Source organism: Balaenoptera acutorostrata, chromosome 3 (assembly GCF_949987535.1).
Source record: "Balaenoptera acutorostrata chromosome 3, mBalAcu1.1, whole genome shotgun sequence".
NCBI classification, from domain to species: Eukaryota; Metazoa; Chordata; class Mammalia; order Artiodactyla; family Balaenopteridae; genus Balaenoptera; species Balaenoptera acutorostrata.
In genome coordinates, this window is record NC_080066.1 from 43,880,184 (window position 1) to 43,906,127 (window position 25,944).

General features: G+C 39.6%; 1 protein-coding gene across 11 annotated transcripts in view; it reads right to left on the reverse strand.

The window, feature by feature from the left end:
- The window catches only part of AKAP13 (A-kinase anchoring protein 13), a 351,713-nt gene that overhangs the window by 203,051 nt on the left and 122,718 nt on the right, over positions 1–25,944 (reverse strand). For all 11 annotated transcript variants that reach the window (XM_057541952.1, XM_057541951.1, XM_057541950.1 and 8 more), the window contains exon 3: positions 9,869–10,016. In XM_057541952.1, the coding sequence (XP_057397935.1) occupies positions 9,869–10,016 (148 nt within the window). The remainder of the gene's footprint in view (positions 1–9,868; positions 10,017–25,944) is intronic.

The window sequence follows — 25,944 nt, forward strand, 5'->3', positions numbered from 1 at the left end:
TTCCTAATAACAGTTTATTTAATTCTCATAACAACCCTAGCAGTAGGTACTATTATTATCCCCATTTGCCAGATGAGGAAATCAAGTCACAAAAATGTTAAGTAATTTGCCCAAGGTTATAAAGCTCCGAAGTGGCAGAATTAGAATCTGAACTCAAGTTTCCTTGCTCTCCTGTCTGCCCCTACACCCAAGATTCATGGAGACAAGAAGGCTTAAAGGGGAAATAAAGGTACCATGGAAAAACTAACAGGAAAGGAAGGAAAACACTATGCTCAAATCCTGACTATAAGACTCCTAAGTTGCATGACCTCAGATCATCTCTGCTTCTCCAGGCCTCAATTTCTTCATGTACAGAATAAGGGCAGCCTCTGCAGGCTCTATGGTTTCCCCAGCTGTACAAACCCGTGGGTTTTACCAGGCAGAAGGTGGGAAGAGACAGAAACTTAGGAAGAGATTCCAGGAACAAGAAACAGTTTCAAAAACATAAAAATGGAAGCAGAGAGTAAGTTCAAGGGATGGAATAATCTCTGCAAGAGACAGTTTCAGGAAGATATTAACTAGGCTACACCTAGATGTTTCGTGTGAGGAGAGACCTGGGTTCAAACCTATTTTGTTACTTCCTAAGCTATGTGGCCTGAGGTAAATGACAACTTCTCTAACACTTTAAAATCTGGAGAGTATCCTAATCTCGTAAGTCAAGAGCTATAATTTACAAGACTCCTCTCAAATTCTTTAATACTATCACCCAAAACAACATACACAGGCTCATTTCACTTCCAATCAAACTAGATAGACAGACAGACACAGCAATACATATTTCAGTCAGGATAATTACTGCTGACCCTTTAACAAGATGGGTTTGAACTGCCTGGGTCCACTTATATGTGGATTTTTTTCTTCAATACTACATATATGTACTACTATATTTACGATCCATGGTTGGCTGAATCTCCGGATGCAGAACTATGGATACAGAGGGCCAACTAAGGGACTTGAGCATCTGCAGATTTTGGTATCCATGGGGGTGCTGGAACCAATCCCCTTGCAGATACTGACAGATGACTGTACTTTAAGAATGTTGTGGTTCTCATTCATGAATCTCACCAGTAATCATAGCATTTCCCATTTATTCACGATTAAGCTCATTTTTAACTTCCTGACAGTCCTTTGAGGTAGATACGAATAAATGTCAATAAAAACTAAACTTACAGGTTTCACAATTCAATGATGAGAATGTGAATAATGTGGGATCCAAATTGAATTCTACCTTCAAAACTTAAACACACTCTGTCTTAGAAGAGATATTAAACTAACCTACAATAATGACATCCACTGCCCCATCCATCCAAACAGTTATTCTTTCTTACTCGTCTCCTTCCCCAAGCCTGTGCAGAGGTATCTGAGACACCTGAGAGCTTGAGCCAGAAAGCGAGTCACACCGTCGCTAAAAGTCAACATCATCACTGCTCTGTAACATCACCTCCTGTATATACACAGGGTCCAGGACATAGTCCAGATCTTCAACTTCATCTCACACTCTCCTGCACAGGCGCGCGCGTGCGCACGCATGCACACACACACACACACACACACACACACACACACAGAGCCAAAAGCCATGGTGAAGCAATACCACCTTAACTCAAAACTGGAAAGTGCAGACGTAATACATCTGCACAGAAATCTATCTGAAATTGCTAAAATGACTTTACTTGGCTAGGACGGGGTGGGGAAAACAAAGAGGGAGAAATAGAAGGTGGTTTAGGGGTATGTCTGTGCACATGTGCGCACGCCTGTGTGTGCACATGCCTGTGTGTGCACATGTGCTTAGCAGCATAAGCATGCATAATTCTTTCTGCTGTTTCAGCAGAATCTCTTAGAAGGTGGATGGGTGGATGGGCAAACTATCGTCTGCTCTATTTATGCAGAACTAAAACAAAACCGTGTATTAGAGAAGGTAGAATGTCAGCAAAGGCCATGAAATAGATATCTAGGAGAAGCCATCCAATTGTTAGCCCAATATTTTCCCTTTAGACATGAACTCACAATCTGAAGGAGAAACTATGAATCATCCTAAGTAAAATGTGCCATAAATCTGGAATTTGTTTGGCATGATTATAGGCTTCCTTTTCCAAAGAAAAACTGAGAGTTAAAAGAGGAGTGAAGGGGCTTCCCTGGTGGCGCAGTGGTTGAGAATCTGCCTGCCAATGGAGGGGACATGGGTTTGAGCCCTGGTCTGGGAGGATCCCACATGCCGCGGAGCAACTGGGCCCGTGAGCCACAATTGCTGAGCCTGTGCGTCTGGAGCCTGTGCTCCGCAACAAGAGAGGCCGCGATAGTGAGAGGCCCGCGCACCGCGATGAAGAGTGGCCCCCGCTTGCCACAACTAGAGAAAGCCCTCGCACAGAAATGAAGACCCAACACAGCCATAAATAAATTAATTAATTAATTTAAAAAAAAAAAAGAGGAGTGAAGAACTGAGGGTTTCCTGGCTCACTCTTTATTAAACTTTCAGTAAATTGGAAGAATTAACTACTGAGCTCGAGCAAAGTGCCTCCCCTACTGTCTGGAAAACCACCTCGCAAGGCTGGCAGGGCTACTGTCTCACATTCACATTTTCTATTAGGCTCAAGTGGTTCACAAGATTAGTTTTTAATCCCTATGACCTTTCAGATAAAGCATCTAGAAAAAAAAATCAATGTTTTTTTAAAAACAAAGGTTATGTAATATGGAGCCATTAATAAAACTGAAGTCACTGCATCTGTACACATAAAATCTCTTACTACCATAAATTAGCTCTAAAGACACAACTGTTTTCAGGGGCCATTAGTCTCATGACTGCCTTTGTACACACAAAATACAAGGTATTAACGATGTCTACATCTTCAGGGCAAAAACATGGGGATGGGAAACTATATCCAATTCGACATAATAACCACAATTAACTTCTTTTTACATGAAGACAGAAGCTGCAGCATAAAGAAGAGTAACAAGGTTTTCAGCTAGTTCCATGGTGTTTTCCCTTCCACTCAATTTCCTGGTAACAAAAAAAGAAAATAAAAATCACAAGTCCTTTTAAAAGGGGAAGTTGTGAAAATTTTACTGAGCTTCTTCTGAGGGAAATACCCACAGAGAATTGAGACAGGGGAAGAAGAGAGATGAACTGTTAAGGAACATGGCCTGAACCTCAATTCCATTTTTTAAAATTGACTTCTGAATATATGCTACAATCAGGTCCAAGTCGATTACAACAGAAGTATGAAGTAAATTTTGGGGTGAGAGAGATCAAATCCTTACTGAGTGAATTGTAAGAGGTACTGAAGTATGCTGACAACTAGCTGTAGAGTCAGAAGATAGCAGGTTTGAATCTCACCTCCACTGCAAACAGGCTGGGTCAACCTGAAAAAGTCACTTGACCTTGAAGTCTGTTTGCTTGCGCACAAAAATGGAACATCACCAGCCTTCCAGGTTATTAAAAACAAAAAACAAAAAAATCAGAGATGGCTGTACACAAAGCAGACACCTGGCATAAACAGGCATCTAAACCTGGTACTTATTATCAGTACTACCTATTAAAATCCTCCTATTCAGGTGACTCAAGGAAAAGAGATGCCTATTACTCTATCAAGAGCTTCTGCATAAGCCCAACACAGCAAATGCTGCCCCTGACACTGTAGAACTGAAAAAACAAAGGGAAGGAGGAAGAATGCCGAATAAACAACACACAACCAGGAGGACCTAGGTGGGAAACAAAAATTTAACTGCTGATGGTCCTCTTAAAAGCACCTAATCCAAACCTTTTTTAAGCTCACACATCAGGAGGTGTGTGCTCCTGAGGTCGGAGAGCTTTTCCGCAGGCTCCTTATCACTATATGAAGCACCCATACCCATGGAAACGAAATAGTGCTACAGATAAACAAAACTGCTGAAGCATGACCCAAGAATTACTTCATTTCCTATTAGGCTAAAAGTGGCACACATCCCATCCGGGCCTTCTCTTTTGAGAATGAAACAATTGGGACTTTGTTTCACCAGCTATCCAAAAAGGAACCCTGAAAGTGCTTGCTGGGCCAGCCAAGCCCAGACCCACTCAGTCATTTCCTACCAGAAGGCTGCATTTGTGGTCAAAGGTGGAAAATATAAAAATTATATCTTTTACTACTTCATTTTGGCATCAAAAGTATTTTAAAATTTGGTGTCTTTTTCTTCCCTTTGAAGTGGCTATACAGGGTTGAAGGAAATTTTCAGTCTTCAGACCCACACTCTAACAGGAATAGGATTACGTGCAGAAGTATGTACCTACTGCTAGTTTTCGGTGGTCTAATGGTAGATGTGCAAATTTGCGATAGGTATCAAAGATCTCTGTATGTATAGGAGTATTTACACAGAGGGGGAAAAGACGGCAGGCACAGGAATCATGTATTGATACATCTGGGGGGAGAAAGGGGCTAATTAACACTAAAAATTTGACGTGCCAGGTAATCCAGCTTATTACTCTAAGGCAGTGCTTCTCAACCTTTTATTCATTGTCATCCCCCAAGGAGCCTTTTTAAACATTTCTCTCTATTTGCCACACCCATCCCATGAAACTTTAATACCACAGATATACCATATATTGGTACATGTGTATCTGTGCTCTATATATAAAGAGTTAAGTTTTTTTAACCCCCCTAAGAACCAATTCTCACGCCCTTGGGGGGATATTGGCCCCAGTGCAACGTGTGTGCTCCATTCTAGTGCTGTGTTCATAGTTCCAAGGTGATGAAGTATCCACACAGGCATTACAACAGGACAGCAGACAGCAGATACGCTTCCCTTCAACTAGTCCTCAGTTTGTTTTTCCAGGATACCCACTATATATACTGACTAGCATTGGGACAGTAATTTAAGCCTTTTAAAATACAAAATCATGTCTGTCTAGAGACAGCCTTGTAGTAGGAGTATTTTAGGATAACTCATTACTTTGGCAGAGAGAGAGGGCACCAGGATTCTCTGATTGTGCCAGTTAAAAGCCTAGAACTTCTTTTCAAATGTGTTATTCAATTTGGCAACCTCTGGACGTCCGCTGCTAGAAACAGAGTCTTGGTTCACAAGAACTGAGAGACACATGGTTTAACTGCAGGACTACTTGTTGAGACCTGGGCTGTAGGCACTGGTTTTTAATTAAGCCACAAAAGACTTCTGATCATGGTAAATGTACTTTTTTCTTTCTTTTTAATGACAAATCTACTTTATATAGTACCTTCCCTTTGATTAAGTGAGAAAGAAAAGAAAGATGCGAAAGAGCGGAGTCAAATTCTGGGTCACTGAATGTTTGCAGTTTTCCTGTCAAACAAGAACCCTTGCTGCGAAGTCTAAAAGTAAGTAACAGACATGCTGAAAAAAAAAAAAGATTTCATTTTATGATAGATTCTGCACCAAAGCCTTTCACAAAAATAGTATGAGCATCCACTAAACATCCTGTCTCATTTTCCATTCTGCAAGTATTGTCTGCTTGGTCTAAATTCTCATTTAAGTAATAAAAATGAACCCATGACAGTACCTCATATCCCCCAAGAATTACCTTCCAAGGATACTCAGATTTCTTTATATTACTTACCAGTCCTATAGTCTTTTAAAGAAAACATCTTGGCTTCATCCCTCAAGGAAAATCACTGTTTTGTTAAAATGGGATTTGGGGTGGGATTTGTTTTATATGAAGAGAAAAGAATGGAGATGTTTTATTTTCATTTATTACAAATGCAACACCTTTTGTCTGTAGAGATATATTTTCATTTCAGGATGTATTTCACAGCAAATTATATTCTTAAACCAGCCAATTCATAGGTATTTTGAATGTGGTATTTTATTATAAAGCTTGTTTGTCTTTGTTTAGTGTTCATTAGCACAAAGATAGTTTATTTTCAAAAGAGAGGACATTGTTTCCAAAGTCTTCAATATGTTTTTATTAAAAATTACTATATTCAATATGTTAAAAATAACATGTGCACTTCTAAAACATTCAAACAATTTAAAGGCAGATAAAGCCTCCAAAGGCTCCAACTAACTGTCCCCTAAGATGCTACTACTCTTAACATAATTTCATTTTTAAAGAAGGAGGATTGTATCACGTCTACAGCCTTTCTATAGTGTTAAGGCAAGAGAAGATTACTTTAAAAAGACTTTACAATTTCTTTATAACTAAACATACATACACAATTCATTGTAAGCTTCTCATCAGAAAACAAGCAAAAGAGTGAGAAAACATGAAAAAAGGAAAAAAATGGACTGTAATCTTGGTATCTGAAGTCAAAGAGGTTTTTTTCCAGGAGACTATTAAGAAATGTCTCATCTCCCTACCCCCAAATCATAAAAGGTTACAGACTAACATCAAGGAGTAGCTGTCTGTGAAGGTCAATCAATCATCTGGTTTTAGTGAAAACTAAAATAGTACAAAACACTGACAGTGAAACACGCAGAGAACTCAAAGAAAAATCAGAGCCAGCAATCTGGATGAAACATGACATTAAAAGCAAGATCAAGACACAAAGCTCTTTTTCTTCCCATTGTCAGCAAAATGACGAGGACCTGAGGAGCTAGCCCCACACAGGAGCAGAAAGGGTGCAGGGACATCCCTCCCGGTCGCAGCTGCTGCAAACAGACCGTGCACGTTTACCCAGTAACTGGGATGCACAAAGCAATACAGACTTTCCACGAAGAAACTTGACTAATCGGACACTGCCCTCCACAGACAGCAAATTTGAGGCTATCAGTATGGCTAACTGATGCACACAAATCATCAGAGGTAGCTCTGGAAAGAGAACACAGACCTCTGACCCAAGCCAAGAAGTCAACTCAAGAAGCCAGACTCCTCTTGCAGTTTTCAAAAGAAAGGATGTGTGTGTGTGTGTACACATGCACATACGTGTGCAAAACCTTTCTAGAAGGGTGCTTCTGAGAACCAGGATGAGTTTCAACACGGTAGAAACTCAGTCCCATCAAGTGGTAGGAATTCACAGAAGCCTTCTTAGCATATACCAGTGAACATAACAGACACAAATCCTTGCCCTCAGGAAGCTGACACTGCAGTAGAGGCAAGTAGAAAATAAATAATATATATAATGTGTCCGAAGTTGGTAAGTGCAGTGGAGAAAAGTAAAGCAGGGAAGGGGAACAGGGAGCATGGTGAGGAGCCAGTTGTATATTTTTATAAGGTGGACACGGAAGGCCTCACTGAGAAGGTGATATCTGAGTAAAGACCTCAAGGAAAGTACAGAACAAGTCAAAGAAATCTCCCAAAGCAGATTTAAGGCAGTTTAATTCTAGATGAAACTATTAACTCCATGATATAAACAAGCAATTCAAAACTAACTTAACCCCCGTTAAGTCTCCCTATCTCTACCCATCCCTCCACAACAATTACTGGGCCAATCTGGACAGCAGCTTAAGAAGACAAGTGAACAGAAAAATGACACGTGTGATGACCAGAGCAGCAAGATCCACTCAGGAATCTCCTTTGTTTCAATAGTTAACAGAGGTTCTACTTCACCAAGGAGGGAGGCTCACTGGGACCCCTGCACATATCAAAGTCTCACATGCTGCCTTACTCTTTGTTCAGCCTGCTTGTACAAGAGGGCCTTTCAGGGACTCTAATCCTTTGTCACCTCTGTTGTGATTAGGGGCCTCAGGCAGCAGGCTGACTGAATTCAGGTGGGTAGCAGAACATTCAGGCCAACTGGGGGCAAAGGGGACAAGTTGTAAGAATATGGTAAATAGGTAAGATCATAATTTGAGGGGAGGAGAGCTGATTAGTGAAAAATTAGGAGAAACCAGGTACTGTGATTCCAGGCCCCAAGCAAATGGGTCAGGAATGATTACTGAGGATTCGGATCAAACTAGAGGGAAAGAGCAGAATACAATGCCCATTCTGGTTGGCTGGAGTCAACAGGTCTAGGGCACTCAGAGTCAGTCAGTACCAAAGGACACCCAGAGACGGGTGGGGCTGGAAAAGAGGGGGGCCTGAAACAGGCTGAAGAATTGTTAGACCAAAGGCAAGAGAAGAAATGGGAACTAAAGTTCCAAAACAGTAGGCTGGGGACAGTATACAAGGATGTGGTACAAACCTAGAGCTCTTGGCTGTCATACAAGTACCGTGGGTCCGTGAACCCGAGGAGAGTAACTGCTTGCAGTCCACACTAATTTAAGTACCTCGTCATTGAAGAAGGTATACGAGCCACCAGGCACATCCCTCTCCACCAGGAGGCTGGACTCTGCTGGTACCTGTGACTGAGGACGGCAGTGAGGGCACAGGGCTATGTCCTTGTAATAGCCGGCCTTCCTCAAACACTCTCCTTATGTCTACTTGCACGCTTTCTCGCTCTCTCTCTATATATAAGAACAAACATATACACATACACACACACACACACACACACACAAACTTAAACTGCTAAAGCATTTCTAAATCAGGAAAAGAATAAGTCTATATAAATTACCTCCATTCCCTTCCTAATAAGAGCCCAGTCAGGGACTGACTGATTCTACCTAGCTGAGGGTCTGTTTCTCACAGTCACCCACACATAAGAAATGTTTAGCAGTGGTGACACTGGATGGCACCCGCTGGAGCAGACGTCAAGTTCCAGATCAGCCTCTCTGACATGATATACTTCACAGGAAACAAGACTAGAGCTTTAAGTTACAAAGAAGGATACTTAATACTCTTTCGGGAAAAAATCAGTACCTATCCTGAACTCCTTGCTAAATTTCCTATCCCTAAAAGTTTGGGGGGAATATACATAGAAATTGCCAAGAATCTTTAAATCCTGTATTTTCAAAATCACTTTTGCCGAGTAGGAGGATAAATACAGCTTTCAACTGTCATAATCTCAGTTCTTGAATGTGGTTTAACTTCCAGGATCTGGTAGGCATCAGACGTGAAGATAATGTATGGAAAATAGCACAGCAGCAACCAAAAACTGACCATCTGATCTAATACCAGCAAGACCAGATATTGAAAGTGCTTGATAAACTAATACTTTTTTACACCATCTATTTCAACAAAGTGGAATCAGAGTTACATAAAATCACTGGTTACAGGAAATGTTTCAATAAGAACTAAATCCATTTTATTCTCTAAAGGCAAATGGTTCAACTGTCAACTGTCAACATTTTTAGGGGTTCCCCCAAATGTGCCCTCTTTTGTATTCTGATGAAAATTAACCAATTATTAACTTTGAAGCAAGGTCAATTAAAGAAAGAAGCAGCTCATTTCCAAACACGAATCAATATACCTTCAGATACCTGGGGTCGGTCAAAAGACAGTCAAAGTTATCAGCTGCTTCTGGTGGAAATAGCAATGACTTAATGACTTTATAAAGAATTTTTAAAAGTAAACATTTTCCTTTTAATTCTGTTAAATGGATAAATGCAATAGTGATTAAGTATTCATTTCACCATGAACTATATAATCTGTTAATCTGGGGAAGCTTTGGCTTTTACGGAAGATTTTTAGTCTTTCCCTCACGGATACTGAGGAATGTGTCACTAACTTCATTTTACCTTTGCTCTTGCCACAGTGATATTCAGAATCAAATATGCAGTCATACCATAGCAACCGCATGAACTTTTATCTTTCAAATGTGTTTTAGTTTTCTTCTACATTCCAATAAATTAATATTTTTGCTGATCTTAATTACTGTCTTTCAATTTATGACACCATTTTATTTCAATTATTTCTAGCTAGGCTCAGATTTTTGTGCAACAAGCAAGAAATAAAATACTTTAAAGTGTATTTAAAACAAAGATCTAACAATAGTTCTATCACCCTGATTACTCTATACTAGAACACAGAATAAATAAAGGCTAGTAAAGATTCCATCCAAATACTTACCAGGAGCAATGGTCTCCAGCGTATCAGAACTGATCTTCCGAGTACTTGTACAGTGATGGAGGGTGGAACCCGAAAATACCAAGTAAAAAACTACATCATCCTCAACTTTGTCCTCTTCAGCGAGCAGTACAGTAACAACACAGTCGCCCTAGGAAAAGGGAAGAGAGAGCAAGTTTGCATTAGTAAGGTTCCTCTTGGGAGCCTATCTTTAGAAAACATCAAATTTAAGGGGAAATCAAATATATCATCTAAACTGTGCCCATTCTAGTGAGTTCATACAGATATAAACACTGATTGAACCCCTATGTGCCAGGAAGTATTCTAGGCATTGAGAATACAAAACAATCTGAAAATAAGATCTCTGTCCTCTTTAAACTTACATTTTAGTGGAGATGGTTAGACAAATAAGTAAACCAACAAGATAATGGTACATTCACTTGGAAAAAAAATTTTAAAAGAATGTAAAACAGCTCCCTAAAAAAGCTCTGTAAAAATTCCAGGAAAATCTAAAAATAAGGCAGAGAGGATGGAGGAAGTATATTAAACAGTTACATCCTTATACTCAGAATGCCCCTTAACCTCTATTCCATTTGCAGCAATAACTCTCTAAACTCTACATCCCACAGAATCACTGCCAAGTCCACCCATTCTCCATCAAACATGGAGAGCCTCTAACAGAGCTGGCCTGGAAGTGGTAGAGTGCAAAGAGCTTGGGCTCCAGACAAATCTGGGTTTAAATTCCATCTACAAAGACTTTACTTAAATCCTCTAAATCTCAGGTTCCTTGACTATATAAATGGAGATAATACCTTCTCTTCTTACAGCTAATATGTGAGAATTCTTGAAGCATATTCACCATTCAGCCTAGGATAATATTCTTAATCTATGACGATGGGAGGGGCGCTCTTCCAACAATTTGTGTTTCCCGACCATCTGGAATCGCTACTCTTCTTTATCCACCCCTCCCTTAAGCCCATGGAATCAGACATAAATCTTGTGCCAGTAACTCTGCCCGTGACTCTGCAACTATTTAGAAGTTAAGACATCTTCGTCCTTTATTTGCAAATATTCTTCTAGCAATTTTTATACATTTTTTAAAATTGAGGTCACTGGCTAAATTAAATTTATTCTATGAAATACAGTCCTAATTACCATTCTCCCAATCATAAACATTATATAATTCATGCGGTAACCATAAACAAAAGATTTTAAAGCACTGAGGTTTAGTACTGTGTAAACCTTAATGATGCATTATGGAAAATCCAATTTAGAGAAAGCCAGGCCATTTTAACATTATATAGGGGAGAGAATTCCCATTGCTTAAAACATTTTTTTTCCTTTCCACTTTAGCAGCAATAAAGCCTATTAGAGAACCATGGCACCTTGTGGCCACAACTTAATGGCCAGCAGCAGAATGGAGCAGCAGGTAGCGTTTCACTAAATAATAAAAACCAAAAATCATGAAGTCAAACTTGCGATCAAGTCTAGTAACAGAAATGCTCCAGCAGGTTGATTCTGAAGACCAAATTCAAAGTATTTCCTACAGCCCTGAGTGTCTCTTTCTTATTTTTCCCCAGTACTCTGTGCAGCGCCCTGTATATGGTAGGGGTTCCAATCTGTTTTAAGAAGTCAGAATGAACTACAAATAAGCTGTAACTTACTAGGACTGTTGAACTGGAAAGTTCCAAAGCACCCTAACACAGGAATAGCACAGTCGGTACAACAGAATTATCACTGACTTCAGACACTATTTAGAATTATACTTTTGGACTTGTATATAAGTCCCTATCTTGGGGACTCTATTAATAGTACTGAAATCACCTTTATGTACTTATTAATAAGTAAAAAAATATATATATTATTTCCACTTAGATTTCTAACCTGGAAATCTAAGAATAGATCTTCCTTTTCTAGATCAAGGATTCTCTCTCTACATTAGACCTACCATCTTGCTGAGACACTCTCCATGCCCCAAGATACTAGTTGTGTCTGGGGCCTTCCTTTAACTGGGGACAGTAACTTGATTTGGGGAAAAAAATGAAATCGGGAAGAGAAGAGCATCTGAGGGATGGGAGAGAGTGACTTACAGTGTGGGGCAAACAAGGCCTTGGAAACAGGGAAGATGTTAGATGGAGATTAGAGGAATGAGATAGGGAGTTTTGTGGGAGGAATGTTAAAAGAAGGGATAGCGCTGATCTCTTAGATAGCAAGACAGTGTCAGTCCTAAGGCTCCTGAAGGAGGGCACAGTCAGCAGCAAGGTAACTGCAGTGGTACGCTGGAGCTGGCCTGTACAGGCTTGCGAGAGCGCATCATATTTTCAGGATTTCTGCAAGCCAGGTGTTAAAAAGACCACTATTAAAAAGTAAATGATATAAGCTTACAATTAAATAAATTAAAAAGAGATGTAATAAATACTCGAAACATCACATTTTAATTCTTTTGCCACATCTTACTATTATCTACGCTCTTGAGGTTTACATCTGTTCTATCTGTTATGTGTGTGTGCTGGTGTGCTACTGCACATCTTTTCCCAGCACACCTCTTGCCAATTCTGTGTTCAGTGATGTGGCACTGATACCTTGAAGTCAACGATTATGGGTATATTTACACCACTGAAATTGGCAAATGCTACCATCAGGGTTTGGTTTGGTTTTTTCTTTTTAACTGTCACATCATTGAGAACAGATCAGTAAAAGGGAAGAGGGGGAAAGTAAGAGAATTTCCTTAGGGAGGCCCAATCAAGAGAGGTCACTGCTTACACGGAGTAAGAGTGGAGGAGTCAGAGAAAACCCTAGGCAAGTACAAAGCATCTCAGGTATAGACAACAATGCTGCCATAGTTCTGTTCCCAAGAGTTCAACAGAATCACCACCTTAATTTGTTTTCTAACTTTCAGACTTGGCTTATAACTTGTTACCATACCACAGTAGTTAAGAGGATGGTCTCTGCCTGAATCACAGTACGGCACATCACTGTGCAGCTGTTTAACCTGGGGTATACTAAATTCTCTGCCATAAGACAGCAACAATCACACTTACCTCATAAGGTTGTTTTAAGAATTAAATGATTGATAAAAGCAAAGCACCTACAGCAGTGCATTGCCACATAATAATTGTTCAATAAATGATAGTTATAATGTACTGTACAGCATGATGACTACAGTTAACTAGTTAACAATACTGTATTGTTCATGTGAAAGTTGCTAAGAGAATAAATCTTAAATGTTCTCATCACAAGAAAAGATCTGTAACTATATGTGATGGATGTTAACTAAACTTACTGTGGTAATCATTTTGCAATATATACATATATCAAATCGTTATGTTGCATACCTCAAACTAATACAATGTTATATGTTAATTATATCTCAATAAATTAAAAAGTAAATGATAGCTATTATTATTTACCAGAATGTAAGCCCCATGAGAACATGTTTTACTCACTGAGATATTCCCTTTGTCTAGAATAATAAGTAGCAAGTGCTCAAAACACATATTTGAAAAGAAAGAAAAGGAGACCCCAAAACTTTAATAGTAGTTATTCCTAGGTAGTAATTGAGGCCAATTTTAATTTACTTTGTGCTTTGGTTTTCCAATTTTTAAAAATAAAGATGGATTATTTTAAAAAGAAAAAAACTTACTTTTAAAAATAATCTGCTCACTTATAAATTACAAAGGGAAAGACAGAAACCTGGCACATACCACATGAATCAAGTGATCAAAAAAGTTAACAACACAAATAATGAAACGAACTAACATCACATGTCTTCTGATCCCACCCACTGAGAACACAGCATCACTTAGTGTTCCTAACAAAAATGCCATAACCTCAACCTAGTCAGAAGAAAACATCAGACAAACCCAAATTGAGAGGCCTTCTATAAAAATTAAAAAACAAACACACACAAAAAAACTGGCCTGTACTCTTCCAGAATGTCACTAATGAAAAACAAAGAAAGGCTGAAGTACTATTCCAGATTAAGGAGACTGAAAAGACTTTCCAACTAAATGCGATATGTGATCCTGGGCTGGATCCTGAACAATAAAAACAAATTGCTATTAAGGACATTAACGGGACAAGTGTCCAGATTTGAATGAGGTTTACACATTTAACACTGCACCAATGTTAAAATTTTCCTGGTTTTGGTAACTGTGCTGTGGTTATGTAAGAGAATATCCTTGTTCTTAAGAAATACACAATGAAGTATTGGGGGTAAAGGAGCATGTCTACAAGTTACTCTCAAATGATTCAGGGTAAAAAATGAGAGATAATGATTAAGCAAATGAGGTAGAATGTTAACAGTTGGTGAATCTGGGTTTAGGGTATATGGGATTTCTAACTTTTCTGTAAATTTGAGATTATTTTATTTTATTTTATTTTTTTTTTTAATTTTTTTTTTTTTTTTTATAGCTACTTTATTTATTTATTTATTTTTGGCTGTGTTGGGTCTTCGGTTCGTACGAGGGCTTTCCCTGGTTACGGCAAGTGGGGGCCACTCTTCATCGCGGTGCGGGGACCGCTCTTCATTGCGGTGCGCGGGCCTTTCACTATCGCGGCCCCTCCCGTTGCGGGGCACAGGCTCCAGACGCGCAGGCTCAGTAGTTGTGGCTCACGGGCCCAGCCGCTCCGCGGCATTTGGGATCTTCCCAGACCAGGGCTCGAACCCGTGCCCCCTGCATTAGCAGGCAGATTCTCAACCACTGCGCCACCAGGGAAGCCCGAGATTATTTTAAAATAAGAAGTTTCCAAGAAAAAATTTTTCAAATAATTTATATGATCAGATATTCAAAGTTAAAAGGTGCAAAATTAAGTTACATTTCTGGGGCTAATTTTTATATCTTGCAGACATAAATATTTAGTACAGATATTCTTGCAAGATCCCAGAATGATGAAGTTATAACAATATCTAGCTTTTATTCAAGAATCTTAAAGGAGGTTTACAGGTCTTCCCAAATCAATTTCCCAGTTTGCCAAAATGACAAGATTTATACCCAACAATCATAAGGGAAAAGTGAAACAAAGAAAGTAAGTAATACTAAGTAAATACTGAGCATTACTCCAAAGTATTATCTTCCCATGCGGTGGTAAATATTATAGTACCAAAAGAATAACTCCAAAGTGAGTCCTTGTATAATTCAGATACTATATGCATCCATGCAATTAGCTTCATTCTCGCCTTTAAATATAAGAGTACAGGTAACTGGCATGTCATTTTGCATAATCATTTCCTAAAGCAACCAAAGATTGACAGTCAGCTATAGCTTTTCCACTGTCTGAAATGCAAAGTCTATCCTTTGGAAACGCAGGGCAGCTAGTTTTTAATTTCATTAAAGCCTCACACCACCGAGGGACACCCAGTAGCAATGAGCATACCTTATGCTCAGATCTTGGTCACTGATACCATTCTTCACTAAAAGGAACCAAGGCTGCTCAAAGAAATGGCTGTTTCCAGGTCTAGGTCAGGATGTGTACAAGATGAGACTCGAACATCTTGTTTTGACAGAAAATAAGGAAACTGACAGAAAATAAGGGAACAAAACATCTTGTTTTGACAGAAAAAAAGGATGGGGACATGCTGCCATGCTGCACATTGACGTAGCTTCCTCTGGCCAAATCTGGGACCAATTTTAGACCAAATTGCCAATTAAGAACAGTAATGAATTATAAACAATAAAAAAAATAGGAAGTCATGAATCTATATTAACAATAGACAGAAAGAGGAAAAGCGAGAGCTCTTATGTATGGTGGAATGATGAAGCCTGACAGTCAAAGTGGGAAAAGTGCTGAAGTAGTAAAACTATCATTTTGCAATCATAATGGTAGAAATTGATTCCAGCAAAAATTTTCAATGAATGCTCAGCTTAGGGGGAAATTCTGATGAGTAACAAGATATGTACACTGTCTTAAACGTGTCTGCCCCCAGACTTCTAACAAGTTACAAGGAAGAAAAAAAGCAGTATTTATTCAGGGAATAAATCTACCAAAACCTTGACCAGATAATCAAAATAAACATCCTCAGTAGAGATAAATGAATACTGTGTGCCTCCAGATGTGATACCCTGAGAAGGACATAAAATTACCTATGCATTACTCTGACCAGGAACACAAAACCTCAATCTAACCACAAGGAAGCACGAGACAAATAAAAAATGAGAAACGTTCTATTAAACAGGAGAGGGGTACTGTGTTCTTCAAAATGGTTAAGGCCATAAAAGATAAAGAGAGGCTGTGGACACGTCCCATATTAAAGAAGGCTAAAAGAGACATGACAACTAAAAACAGTAATTAACCCTACTGTGATTTATAGGAGAGAAGCTCCAGTCTTAGAAAATTCAGACTGAAGCACTTCAGGGATAAAAGGCCAGGATATACGCACCTTACTGACAGATAGTAAAGGAAACACTGTGGGTGTATATAGGTTTTTAGCTAGAGAGTGCAAATGATAAATCAAATGGTGTAAAATGTTAACAGGTGTAATCCTGAGTAACTAATATTTGGGTATTCTTTGTACTGTTTTTTTACCACTTTTTATAAATTTGAAATTATTTCCACACATAAAGTTTTAAGAACATAAAGGAAAAAAATGTTTAATTCAAAAGGCTTTAAAGGGCTTAAGGAATGGTGATATGTTATGCTCTATCAACACAGATGTGGACAAAGCTCTATACCAACAGCAAACTTTGTTTATAAAGTTCCGTTGGTGCTCCACGCCAGGCTGGGAGCATAGAGCCTGTCCTCACCCCTGTACAACAACAGAGGAAAAATACCTAATACAACGCAGCAACCACTTTAATCACAAATTAGTATTCTATAAACAATAAACACGACAGGAGATTGGTGACGGGAGAAAGGGACACAGGCTCACTACAACCATTTTCTGCAGGTTGGAGGCAGAACCAGCTGCTTTTGCAAACACTGCAGGGTGAGTATCTTTACCCCTGCTTTGGAGATGAGAAAACTGTAACCCAGAGGATTTTTAATGTCTTGTCTAAGAACAAAGCTAGAAAGGGCTAAAGCTGGGACTCAAACCCAAGTAGGATTCCAAAGTCTGTATTCTTTCCACAATTCTGACACTAAGGTTAAGTGCAGGAGACAGAGTTAAGTGGCAGAAAGGAGAAATGTGCAAAGAGGCAATTATCAGTAGAAGAAACACATGTTCAATAGCAAGCAAGTGACAGACACCAAAAGGTCTATAGGTAGAACAGGGGTACTGTATTCTTCAAAATGGTCCAGGCCATAAAAGAGAAAGAGAGGCTGTGGACACGTCCCATATTAGGTATGAAGAAGGAAGAGGGTGCTGAAAACAAGGGAGACAGAAGTATCCAGAGGTGCTGAAGGAGAGATCAGGCAGGAGACGCGCTTACATTTGGGGTAAACTCAAACCTAGGCACACCGGCTGCTTGGACCCAAGGATGTGTGACAGAGCCAGAGTGTGTTTAATTGTACACTCAGCCCACTACATCGTACATACTTCTCATCACCATCTGAAGCTTATGGAAAGCAAGAACTGTGTCCTTTCGGGCACTTCACACAATGCCTATGTAGCAACAGGAAGCTTTTCAATAACTATATGAATGAACAAAGGTAGCAGAGATCAGTTTACGTAGCATATTAATGGCAAGCCAAAAGATTCATACTTGAACCTGTGTGTAGGCAAGAAAAAAAAACACAGCCTTGTGTGGTATGTACTGGGAGAAAACTGGAGGTCAAGGAGTGGAGGGTGACATGCTAAAAGCAGCAAATGTTCTAGAAAGGTTTACCTCACAGCAGTATCCTAAGAAGGAAAAAGAGAATAGAGGCAAGGAAATCATTTGGGGAAAATATTACAAAAACATAGTGTGAGGAAGCAAAATGGGCTTAAACTGCTATAGTACCAAGATGATCTAAAAAGAAATAAATGTGAGAAAGGCATGCGGTTGAAAATAATTTGATGAAATATAATTGACGATGGCGGCTGAAAAAAGATAGGAAGAGAGTAAACATTAAGCAACATTAACAGAAAAGGGAGTATCTCTCTAAGGAAAAAAGGGAGGGGGTATGGGAATGATTTGTGAGAAAGAGAATAATAAGCTCTAAATGTCAAGTTTCATCTACCAACAGGATGGGAAATTGTAGATATTACACATCCAAGAGGTAGTTAGCAGGACAGGCTGTCAGAAAAGGTCTGGGCTGGTGAGGCAGATCTGAGAGCCAACCTGCACTAAGTTAAGAAGTCCTGACCATCAATGAGGTCTCCATGGTAACAGAGAGCCAAGGACTAGACCCCGGGTTCCTGCAGGGGAGGGCAGGGAGAAACAAACCAAGCAAGGAAAAGCCAGCCAGATAAGAGGAGAAATCAGGGAACAGAGGATCAGTGATGCTAAAAGAGGCAAGGATTAAAGGACTTGCAGTTTTAAAAGGAATGGTTTTTAAGCAATCCTCAGAACACACAAGGGAGGAGAGATCCAAAGACAGAAAAGCAGCAAACTCAAGAACTGTTTCATTTTTCTCCAGCCTTAAATGGGTCTTCTCACAACACACTATTCATCTACCTATTCCTGTGCCTCAACCCCAGAAATAGGATCCTTTGGACCCAAAAGAAACTCAAACTCAAATGCCATCAAGAAAGATTATGAGACTTACTATACTTCTCTTTGTTAATGGCAGCCACAATTGAGCCCTCTTTAGCCAAAAACTTAAAATACTTAGATTTTCTCACTTTGAGTATTCCAGAGAGCTCATAACTAAAATAAATATCATTTCCTAGATTCATGATGCAGTTAATTTCCCACCATCTAAAATATCTCAAATTTCTCTTTATTTTAACCATCTTGTTAACAATACCCTCAGTAACTACAAAAAGTCTTTGGGGATGATAAGATCTAGGCAAAATATAACTGTTGATCTGTACTAATCAGGTAGAAAGCTAGACTAAATTAATGAAAGTTAAAGGACTTTCAAATGACTTACTGCTATCACATATAATAGGACTGCTAACCATTCGTATAGGGGCTATTTTGAAAATATGAATATCTGAAAATATGAATATTATACTAAACATTAATGTTATATGTAAATGAGCCTTAAAATATTTGAAAATATTTTATTACTTTAAACACTTTCTTTAGTTTACTTTGTTATTTCATAATTTTTTACTGCTAGTATAAAATTTTTATTCTAGTCCATCCATCAAGTAGATAAGTTAAATAGTTGAAAGATATTTAACAGCCCAATATTAATGTGTTCTTTACCTTCCTTTCTGTTCTGTTCCCATTAGCAAAGCCTTAAGTTATTCATCCATTCATGCTAAACAAGCACGAAGTGCCTCTATGTAATATAGTTTGTCTCTGCTATGAAATGGTACTAGAATTATAAATACTTCCTGTTGCCTGCCCTCCAGAAGCCTAGACAGACGTGCATATAGACGGAATACCACCGGGTAAGTGCTATAATTAGCATAAACACCCAGCGCCTCTAGGTGCAGAGGAGGAGATGGGTGTCCAAAGTTTGCCTTGTGGGGTATACTAGGAAAGCCTCTGTGGAGAAATGGCTGTGCCCAGTGCTGCTCATGGCTCAGGACAGATCACCCCAGGCAGGAACATGTCTTCTGAAAGCTTAGCCATTTACAGTGAAGTTGGGGAAGAGACTATCTCGTTCATCTTTGACTATCTAGTTGATCTTTGTACACTCAACATCTCTTCAAAGGGCCTGACATACAGCAAGGGCTCAGTGTTTGCTGGGCTGAGCCAAAAACATTTCATCCTTTTAAAAAACAAAACGTAAAATGCTACAAATAAGCCAAACACTAAATTTGTCTTGCTTATCACTTCCTTCACTTAACTAAAGATTGGTTGAGCATTTGGGTAGGATACTACAGTAGATACTGAGGATATGAAGACAAGACAATTTCTGCTCTCTTCGAGTTCATAGTTTTTCAAGGGAGAAAGAGACACATAAAACAATAATTCAGCTGCAATAATTTTGCTGGAAAGGCAAGGTTCAGGTACTGTAGGAATTAGAGGAAGCACTGGACACAAGACTGAGCAAAAGTCAGGGGAGGGAGGCTTCCCACAGGGTCATCTCAAACACAGGCCACTGGAAGGAGCCAGAGGAACAAGAACTCCCTCTGAAAGAGATGGTGGTTACAATGAGGGGACAGGGGTGTGGGAGGAGGTGAAAGAGGCTACAAACTAAATGAATCCAAAAATCATTCAGGAAACAGCTGCCAGATCAGAGGGGTTTTAAACACTGGATGTAATGAAGCTTAAAAAAAAAGAAAAAAATATATATATATAATATTAGCAAGCCTCAAAGAAATAGCAATCTTGTATTTCTATCTTTGTGAGCACCCCAAAGTGCAGTTCCTTGGCCTTCTTTACACTGGGATTCATTCAAAAGGAGAATACCACAAACTTTAATTACAGAAGGACACAAGAGTTACATTTGTGCTGCCTAATTTACTGGAGTGTTCTAGGTAGGGAAATAAAAGGCAAGTTTATAAGGCACAGTCATGGCAAAGTAGTACCCTGAGTGCCTTTAAGATAAGAACTAACATAAATGCATGATGTTGTTGCCATCAGGCTAAAAACAGAAGACTTACCAGAAAGAAAAAAAAAATCCCAAACCCAAATCACTGGACAGGGCTGTTCGGTTCTGCTGGCTTTTTAATATTTCCCCAAAGTAACCTGTATGGTTCTCAGAGTGGCTTCCATTTTCTGGGCAACTAACACCATCACAAAGCACTAGCACACATACACGGGGTGTGTGTGTGTGTGTGTGTGAGAGAGACAGAGAGACAGAGAGAGACAGAGAGAGAGAGAGAGAGAGAGAGAGAGAGAGAGAGAGGGAGAGAGAGAGCGCACAAATGTGCCCACACATACACAAATCAATATTATTTAGCATCCACTATTTCTGCAATGTAACATGTTATTCACTAACAGAGTATCTGCCACCACAAAGGGTAGTGAAATAGGAAAAAACGCTGGCACGGGAGTAAGGTCAGAATCACTTAATAGCTAAGTATAGCTGGTTGTTTTATAGACCTGATAAATAACCACTTGAAACTCATTTTGTTTGTCACCAAAATGGGTTTATTCATTACAATATTTATTGATCATCAAACATGTGTCAAACACTGTTAAGAATTAGGGAATAAACATGAAAGAGACAAGGCTTCTGGCCTCATAGAGCTTATGTTTTAGCAGGTAAGACAACCAAATTACAAAAAATAACATCAGGGGGAAAGTTCTATTACAAAGAATAAGAGAGCGTAAGGGATTAAGGTGTGTCTGAAGTGGGCGTGAGAGGCTGCTTCAGGTAGGCTGGTCAGGAAAGGCTACTACAGGCTAAGTCACATTTGAGCAGAAACCTGAATGAAGAAGCAAGTTGTAAGTGTTCGAGGCCGAGAGAACAGCAACTGGAAGACAAGTATAAACTTGGCATGTATACAGAACAAAGGTCAGTCTGGAAGAGCAAGTGAATAACACTGGATAGGAGATGAGGATGGAGTTTGGATTTTTTCCCGAGTGTGATGCTAAGCCACTGGAAGGTTCTAAAAAGAGTGACATAATCTGATTCACATTTTAAAAGAATCACTGTCGTTCCCTCTCCTTGGAAAGACTTCATCCTTTGTCTGCCTAGTCCATGCCTACACGCTTTGAACAACCATGGCCCATTTGAGGAGTAACATGCTATGGCTTGAGCACAGAGAACAATAAGCAGGAGACGAGTTCACAAAGAAATGCCAAGGACTCTGGCCTTTATACTAGTGCAAGGGGAGCCACGGAAGGCTTAACAACATTACTTCCCCCGTGTACTTTCTACACGTTGTTGAAAGATCAAATAAGAAAATCATAAACAACTTTTATGTAACATTAATGATTATTCTTCAAATGTCCCCTTATCAGTGAGGTCTTCCCTGACCATCCTAAATGAAATATGGAACTCCCCCGCCCCAACTCTCCTTAGCTCGCCCTGTGTTTTTTCCCCATAGCAATTTTTACTCTCTGATGCATATATTTACGTTTATGTGTGTACATGAGTTTATATATACACACTCAGTGTATATTTTACATACATATCATATACATAAAATTCTAAGAGTATATATTTATTTACATATTGCCCTGATTCCGTCTTCTCCTCCCAACTATTATGTAAGCTTCATGAGGTCAGGGAGCACATTTGCTTTACTCAATGCAATAGCATGGCCTAAAAGTATAGCTGGTTGTTTTAAGTGCTCAATAAATGTTGGATGAATGAATGAATGAATGAATTCCTAACTGGACCTTCTTCCTGTGAACAATCTGCGTCTTTCTCCTCAACCCATTTAAACACTTAAGATGACAAGATGAGAAATTAAAAGACCGTAAATCTAACGCTCTGGCTATGCCAAATTTTTAGCTCCATGGTCCTTAAACAGTCACGTAAAATATAGCTAAGGCTCAAAAGGGCCAGTGACGAGAAGAGAACAAAACAGCATCGTCCCTGTTTTTTTACCCTAGGGACTTTACCCATCTCTCTCTTAAGTGGAAAAATATTCAGATACTCTTCCACTCCCCTCCAGACTGGCCAGCAAAGCCCTTTTCATAACGCTTTCCTTGAAAGATGTCTCAAAGCACCTCAAGTAACATGAACAAAGTCAACTGTGAAATTTATTAATTTGGGGCATAAACTAAATTCTTTCCATATAAGCAGATTTTGGTTGATTTCAATGTTAGAAAACAAGTAACCATTTTATTTGACATTTGAAGTTAGTTTTTATTTCAACCAGGCTAATCTTTTGCCAGATATAGATATGGGTCAGTGAAATCCCTATAACCTGCCTTCATTTTTAATCAAATATGTCTATATTCCAGCCAAAAAGCATTCCCCTTCTCAATGAAAAACTATTATTTTAAATACTACTACTAATTATGATCAAAATTCATATTGTCTTCCAGCTTCATAATTTTGCAACACTAAGATATACACAAATACTTAAAGATTTCCAAGCACCACCTATTTGGTCCATTAAAATAAAACCAGCAGATGGCGCTCAATGAGTCTGTAGAGTGCTCTGCATGGAATGGTTTTAGGAACTATCCTCTGTAACAGGGAAGAATCTTGAAACTTCAGCTGGAAAAGGAATCAAAATTACAAAAAGTTTGGAAATCATTTAATGTATGGTCCCCTTAATGGAAAGTGTTCCTTAAAAATAAGACTTTTTTAGAATTCTAAGAGTATGAGCTTTTTGTTTCAATGTACAACCCTGCCTCTCAGTCTATTCTTGTTAATAAGCAAAGCTAAATTGGTTGAAGAGGGTTAGCTGGTGGCTTTAAAAAGCAGCCTCACCCTCTCACAAATGTTTCATGGCTCTCTGGAACTGCTAGAGTAATTAGGTCAACACTTAAAGAGACAGTCCCCCTCTGCTAACAGGACCAGATATTTGGTTAAAATGCAGAGACCATAAGGATTTTTATTAATTCTTGACAGAATATTCCTCTCTTCCTTCTCTGCCCTCCCAGAGAGCAGATGATTCAAGTGGGGGACATTCTATAATTAAAATCTATCAGCTTGACTTCTGTTCCACCCATCTCCCATACTTATCCACCTAGCTTCCTTGGATATTCCCTGGTCACTGTTCTTGGTTTTCCTCTCAAGTCATCTATGAAATTGGGTCTCCAGGCTTCGAGGCTAGCCCTTCACACAGTAGGAGGCTATAGAAGAGTCTCCTAAATACGATCTGATCAAGTTACTCCCCTGAAACTCACGGACGGTCAACAGGATAACATCCTAACTCGGGAGCGCGTCCCTTCCACTGGCGGCAGACAAGGCCCCCACAGCCTGGCCCTTGCTAACCTCCCCAGCCGCGCCTCCCTCCCAGAGCCTCTCCCCACACACTCACCATCATCATACCAAACCAGGAGGACGCCAAGAGGCTGAAGCCCCACTCTTACTACATGTCTCACTCACTACCTGGCCATGCTGCTCCCTTTACCTGTCACATCCTCCTCTCACCTGACTGATGACTGGCCCAAGAGAGGACAGCATGAAACAAGCCCTGCCTTGCTTTCCTGAGGAGACACCTGGGCTCTTTCCTCAGGGGAAAGGCCTCCTTACCTGACCTAACACACTATGCCTCACTCACTGCATGTAGGTCAAGGTCTCTCCAATCCCTCCCCTGTCTGTGCAACGGGCATGTGTCCGGGCAATGCCTCAGGAGGGAAACCCAGCTTGTCAAGTTGAACCACACCTGCTCAGATCTCATTCCTGGCCCAGGATACAACAAACCGTGAGACCACGAAAAGAGATATTCAAAGTTGGCCAGTGGGGACACTGTCAACTACACCAAGATTAGGAGGGAAGATGCAAATACAGAACGGGAGGCATCGCTTTGGGAGGCAAGCTCACTGGCCTTGAAGTCGCGCGACTCAGAACACCAGCTTCAGTTGTCACCATCTGTGTGACTTCCAGGAGCCACCTCGAGTCCTTCTGGGGAACCACTAGGTTGTAAACTCCACAAGGGTAGAAGCTGTGTTAGGATATCCATATATTTGAAGTGCCTGAAATAATTTAATAACGGCTCTTTCATCAAGTGCTCACTATAAACCAGCACCACTTCAACTGCCTTACACAGATTAGGGTTACTATTTAATCCCCTTAAGTACTAGTATTTTAACAAGTATCTAGCATACAGCAGACACAGAATAAATGTCCCCACTCATTCGCAAGTAAATAAAAATATCCCCCATTTCAGAATCTCCATGTTTTTACTTTCCTTTATACTTTCTTCTCGTAAAATATATTATTTCTCAAACAAAGCAAAATAAAGCAATAAATTTTACTATTTTTGGGTTTTATTTAATTATGGGTGAAGGATTTCAACTGGATGGCAAAATTGGCTTTATGACACCTTCTGAAAAGCAGCCATAAAGGAAGGGAGAAAGAGTTAAAAACTTGATTAGTTTTAAAGGTAAATTATAAAGCTTTCTTAAAGCTGGTTAAGCTTTCTAACTGATAACAAACAGTTATATGGGCATTAAACGATCCATAATACTTGAAAACCATAAAGTAGTAAGAAGAAATATTCTGCCATTTCAGATGATAGCAACATTTTTCTTATCCAGCCTTACTGGTAAAACCATTGCACATAAATATCCAGAATTTGTTTGTTTGTTTGTTTTTTTAAGTTTTCCTTTTAAAGTGTCAAAATTTTAGAAAGAAATAAATTAGCTTTATGAAAATCTAACTAAGGTGCATTACACATTTCCCAGCCTTCTTAAATGCGGACAGGGAAGGGCAGGAGTGGTAACTGAGCAACTCCCATGTGCTAGGATCTCTATATGTGGGGACAACAGTATTTAACGGTTGAAGAGTAAATGATGTGTGTGAAGCATTTCTCAAAGAACCTCGTACTTAGTAAGTATTCAATAAGTGCTAGATATTGTTGTCATTTTAAAAATCACATTTAACCCTCACAAAAACCCTGTAATACAGGTATTACCCTGCTGAATTTTACAAATGAAGACTCTAAGGCTCCTACAGCTGGCTAGTACTACAGCAGGAATTTAAAACCATATCTACTTGACACCTACAAAGGAGTCACTTTTCTCTACACAGGTTCTCCAAGTGTTGTCCCAGAACCAAAAGTATCACCCGGAAGCTCATTAGAAATGCAAATTCTCAGCTCTGCCCCAAGTGGAGTAAATCAGAAGCTCTGGAGCTGTGGCCCAGCAATCTGTGTGTTAACAAGTCCTCCAGGTGATTCCCATGCAGGTTCAAGTTTGAGAACCAGTAGCCCGCACTGCACTGTACCCCCACTGCAATGGTTATCACAGAAGGTCTAGTGTCTGTCCCCAAATGGTTTCCCTTCTTTTCAAACAATTCCACTTTTCACTAGCTCCTTCTGCCTTCAATAATCCCATCAATACCTTTATTTTACAAATCATCAGCAACAGCCCACTTCTTCCCACACCATGGAGGGTAAGAGCCGACACACAGTAGCAGTACACTGACATCGGGAGCCCGGCTCCTGAAGTAAGAAAGGTTAGTGTGAACTCCAACTCTATGCCTTACTAGATGCACGACCTCAGCAACTTGCTGAAGCTCTCTCGCCC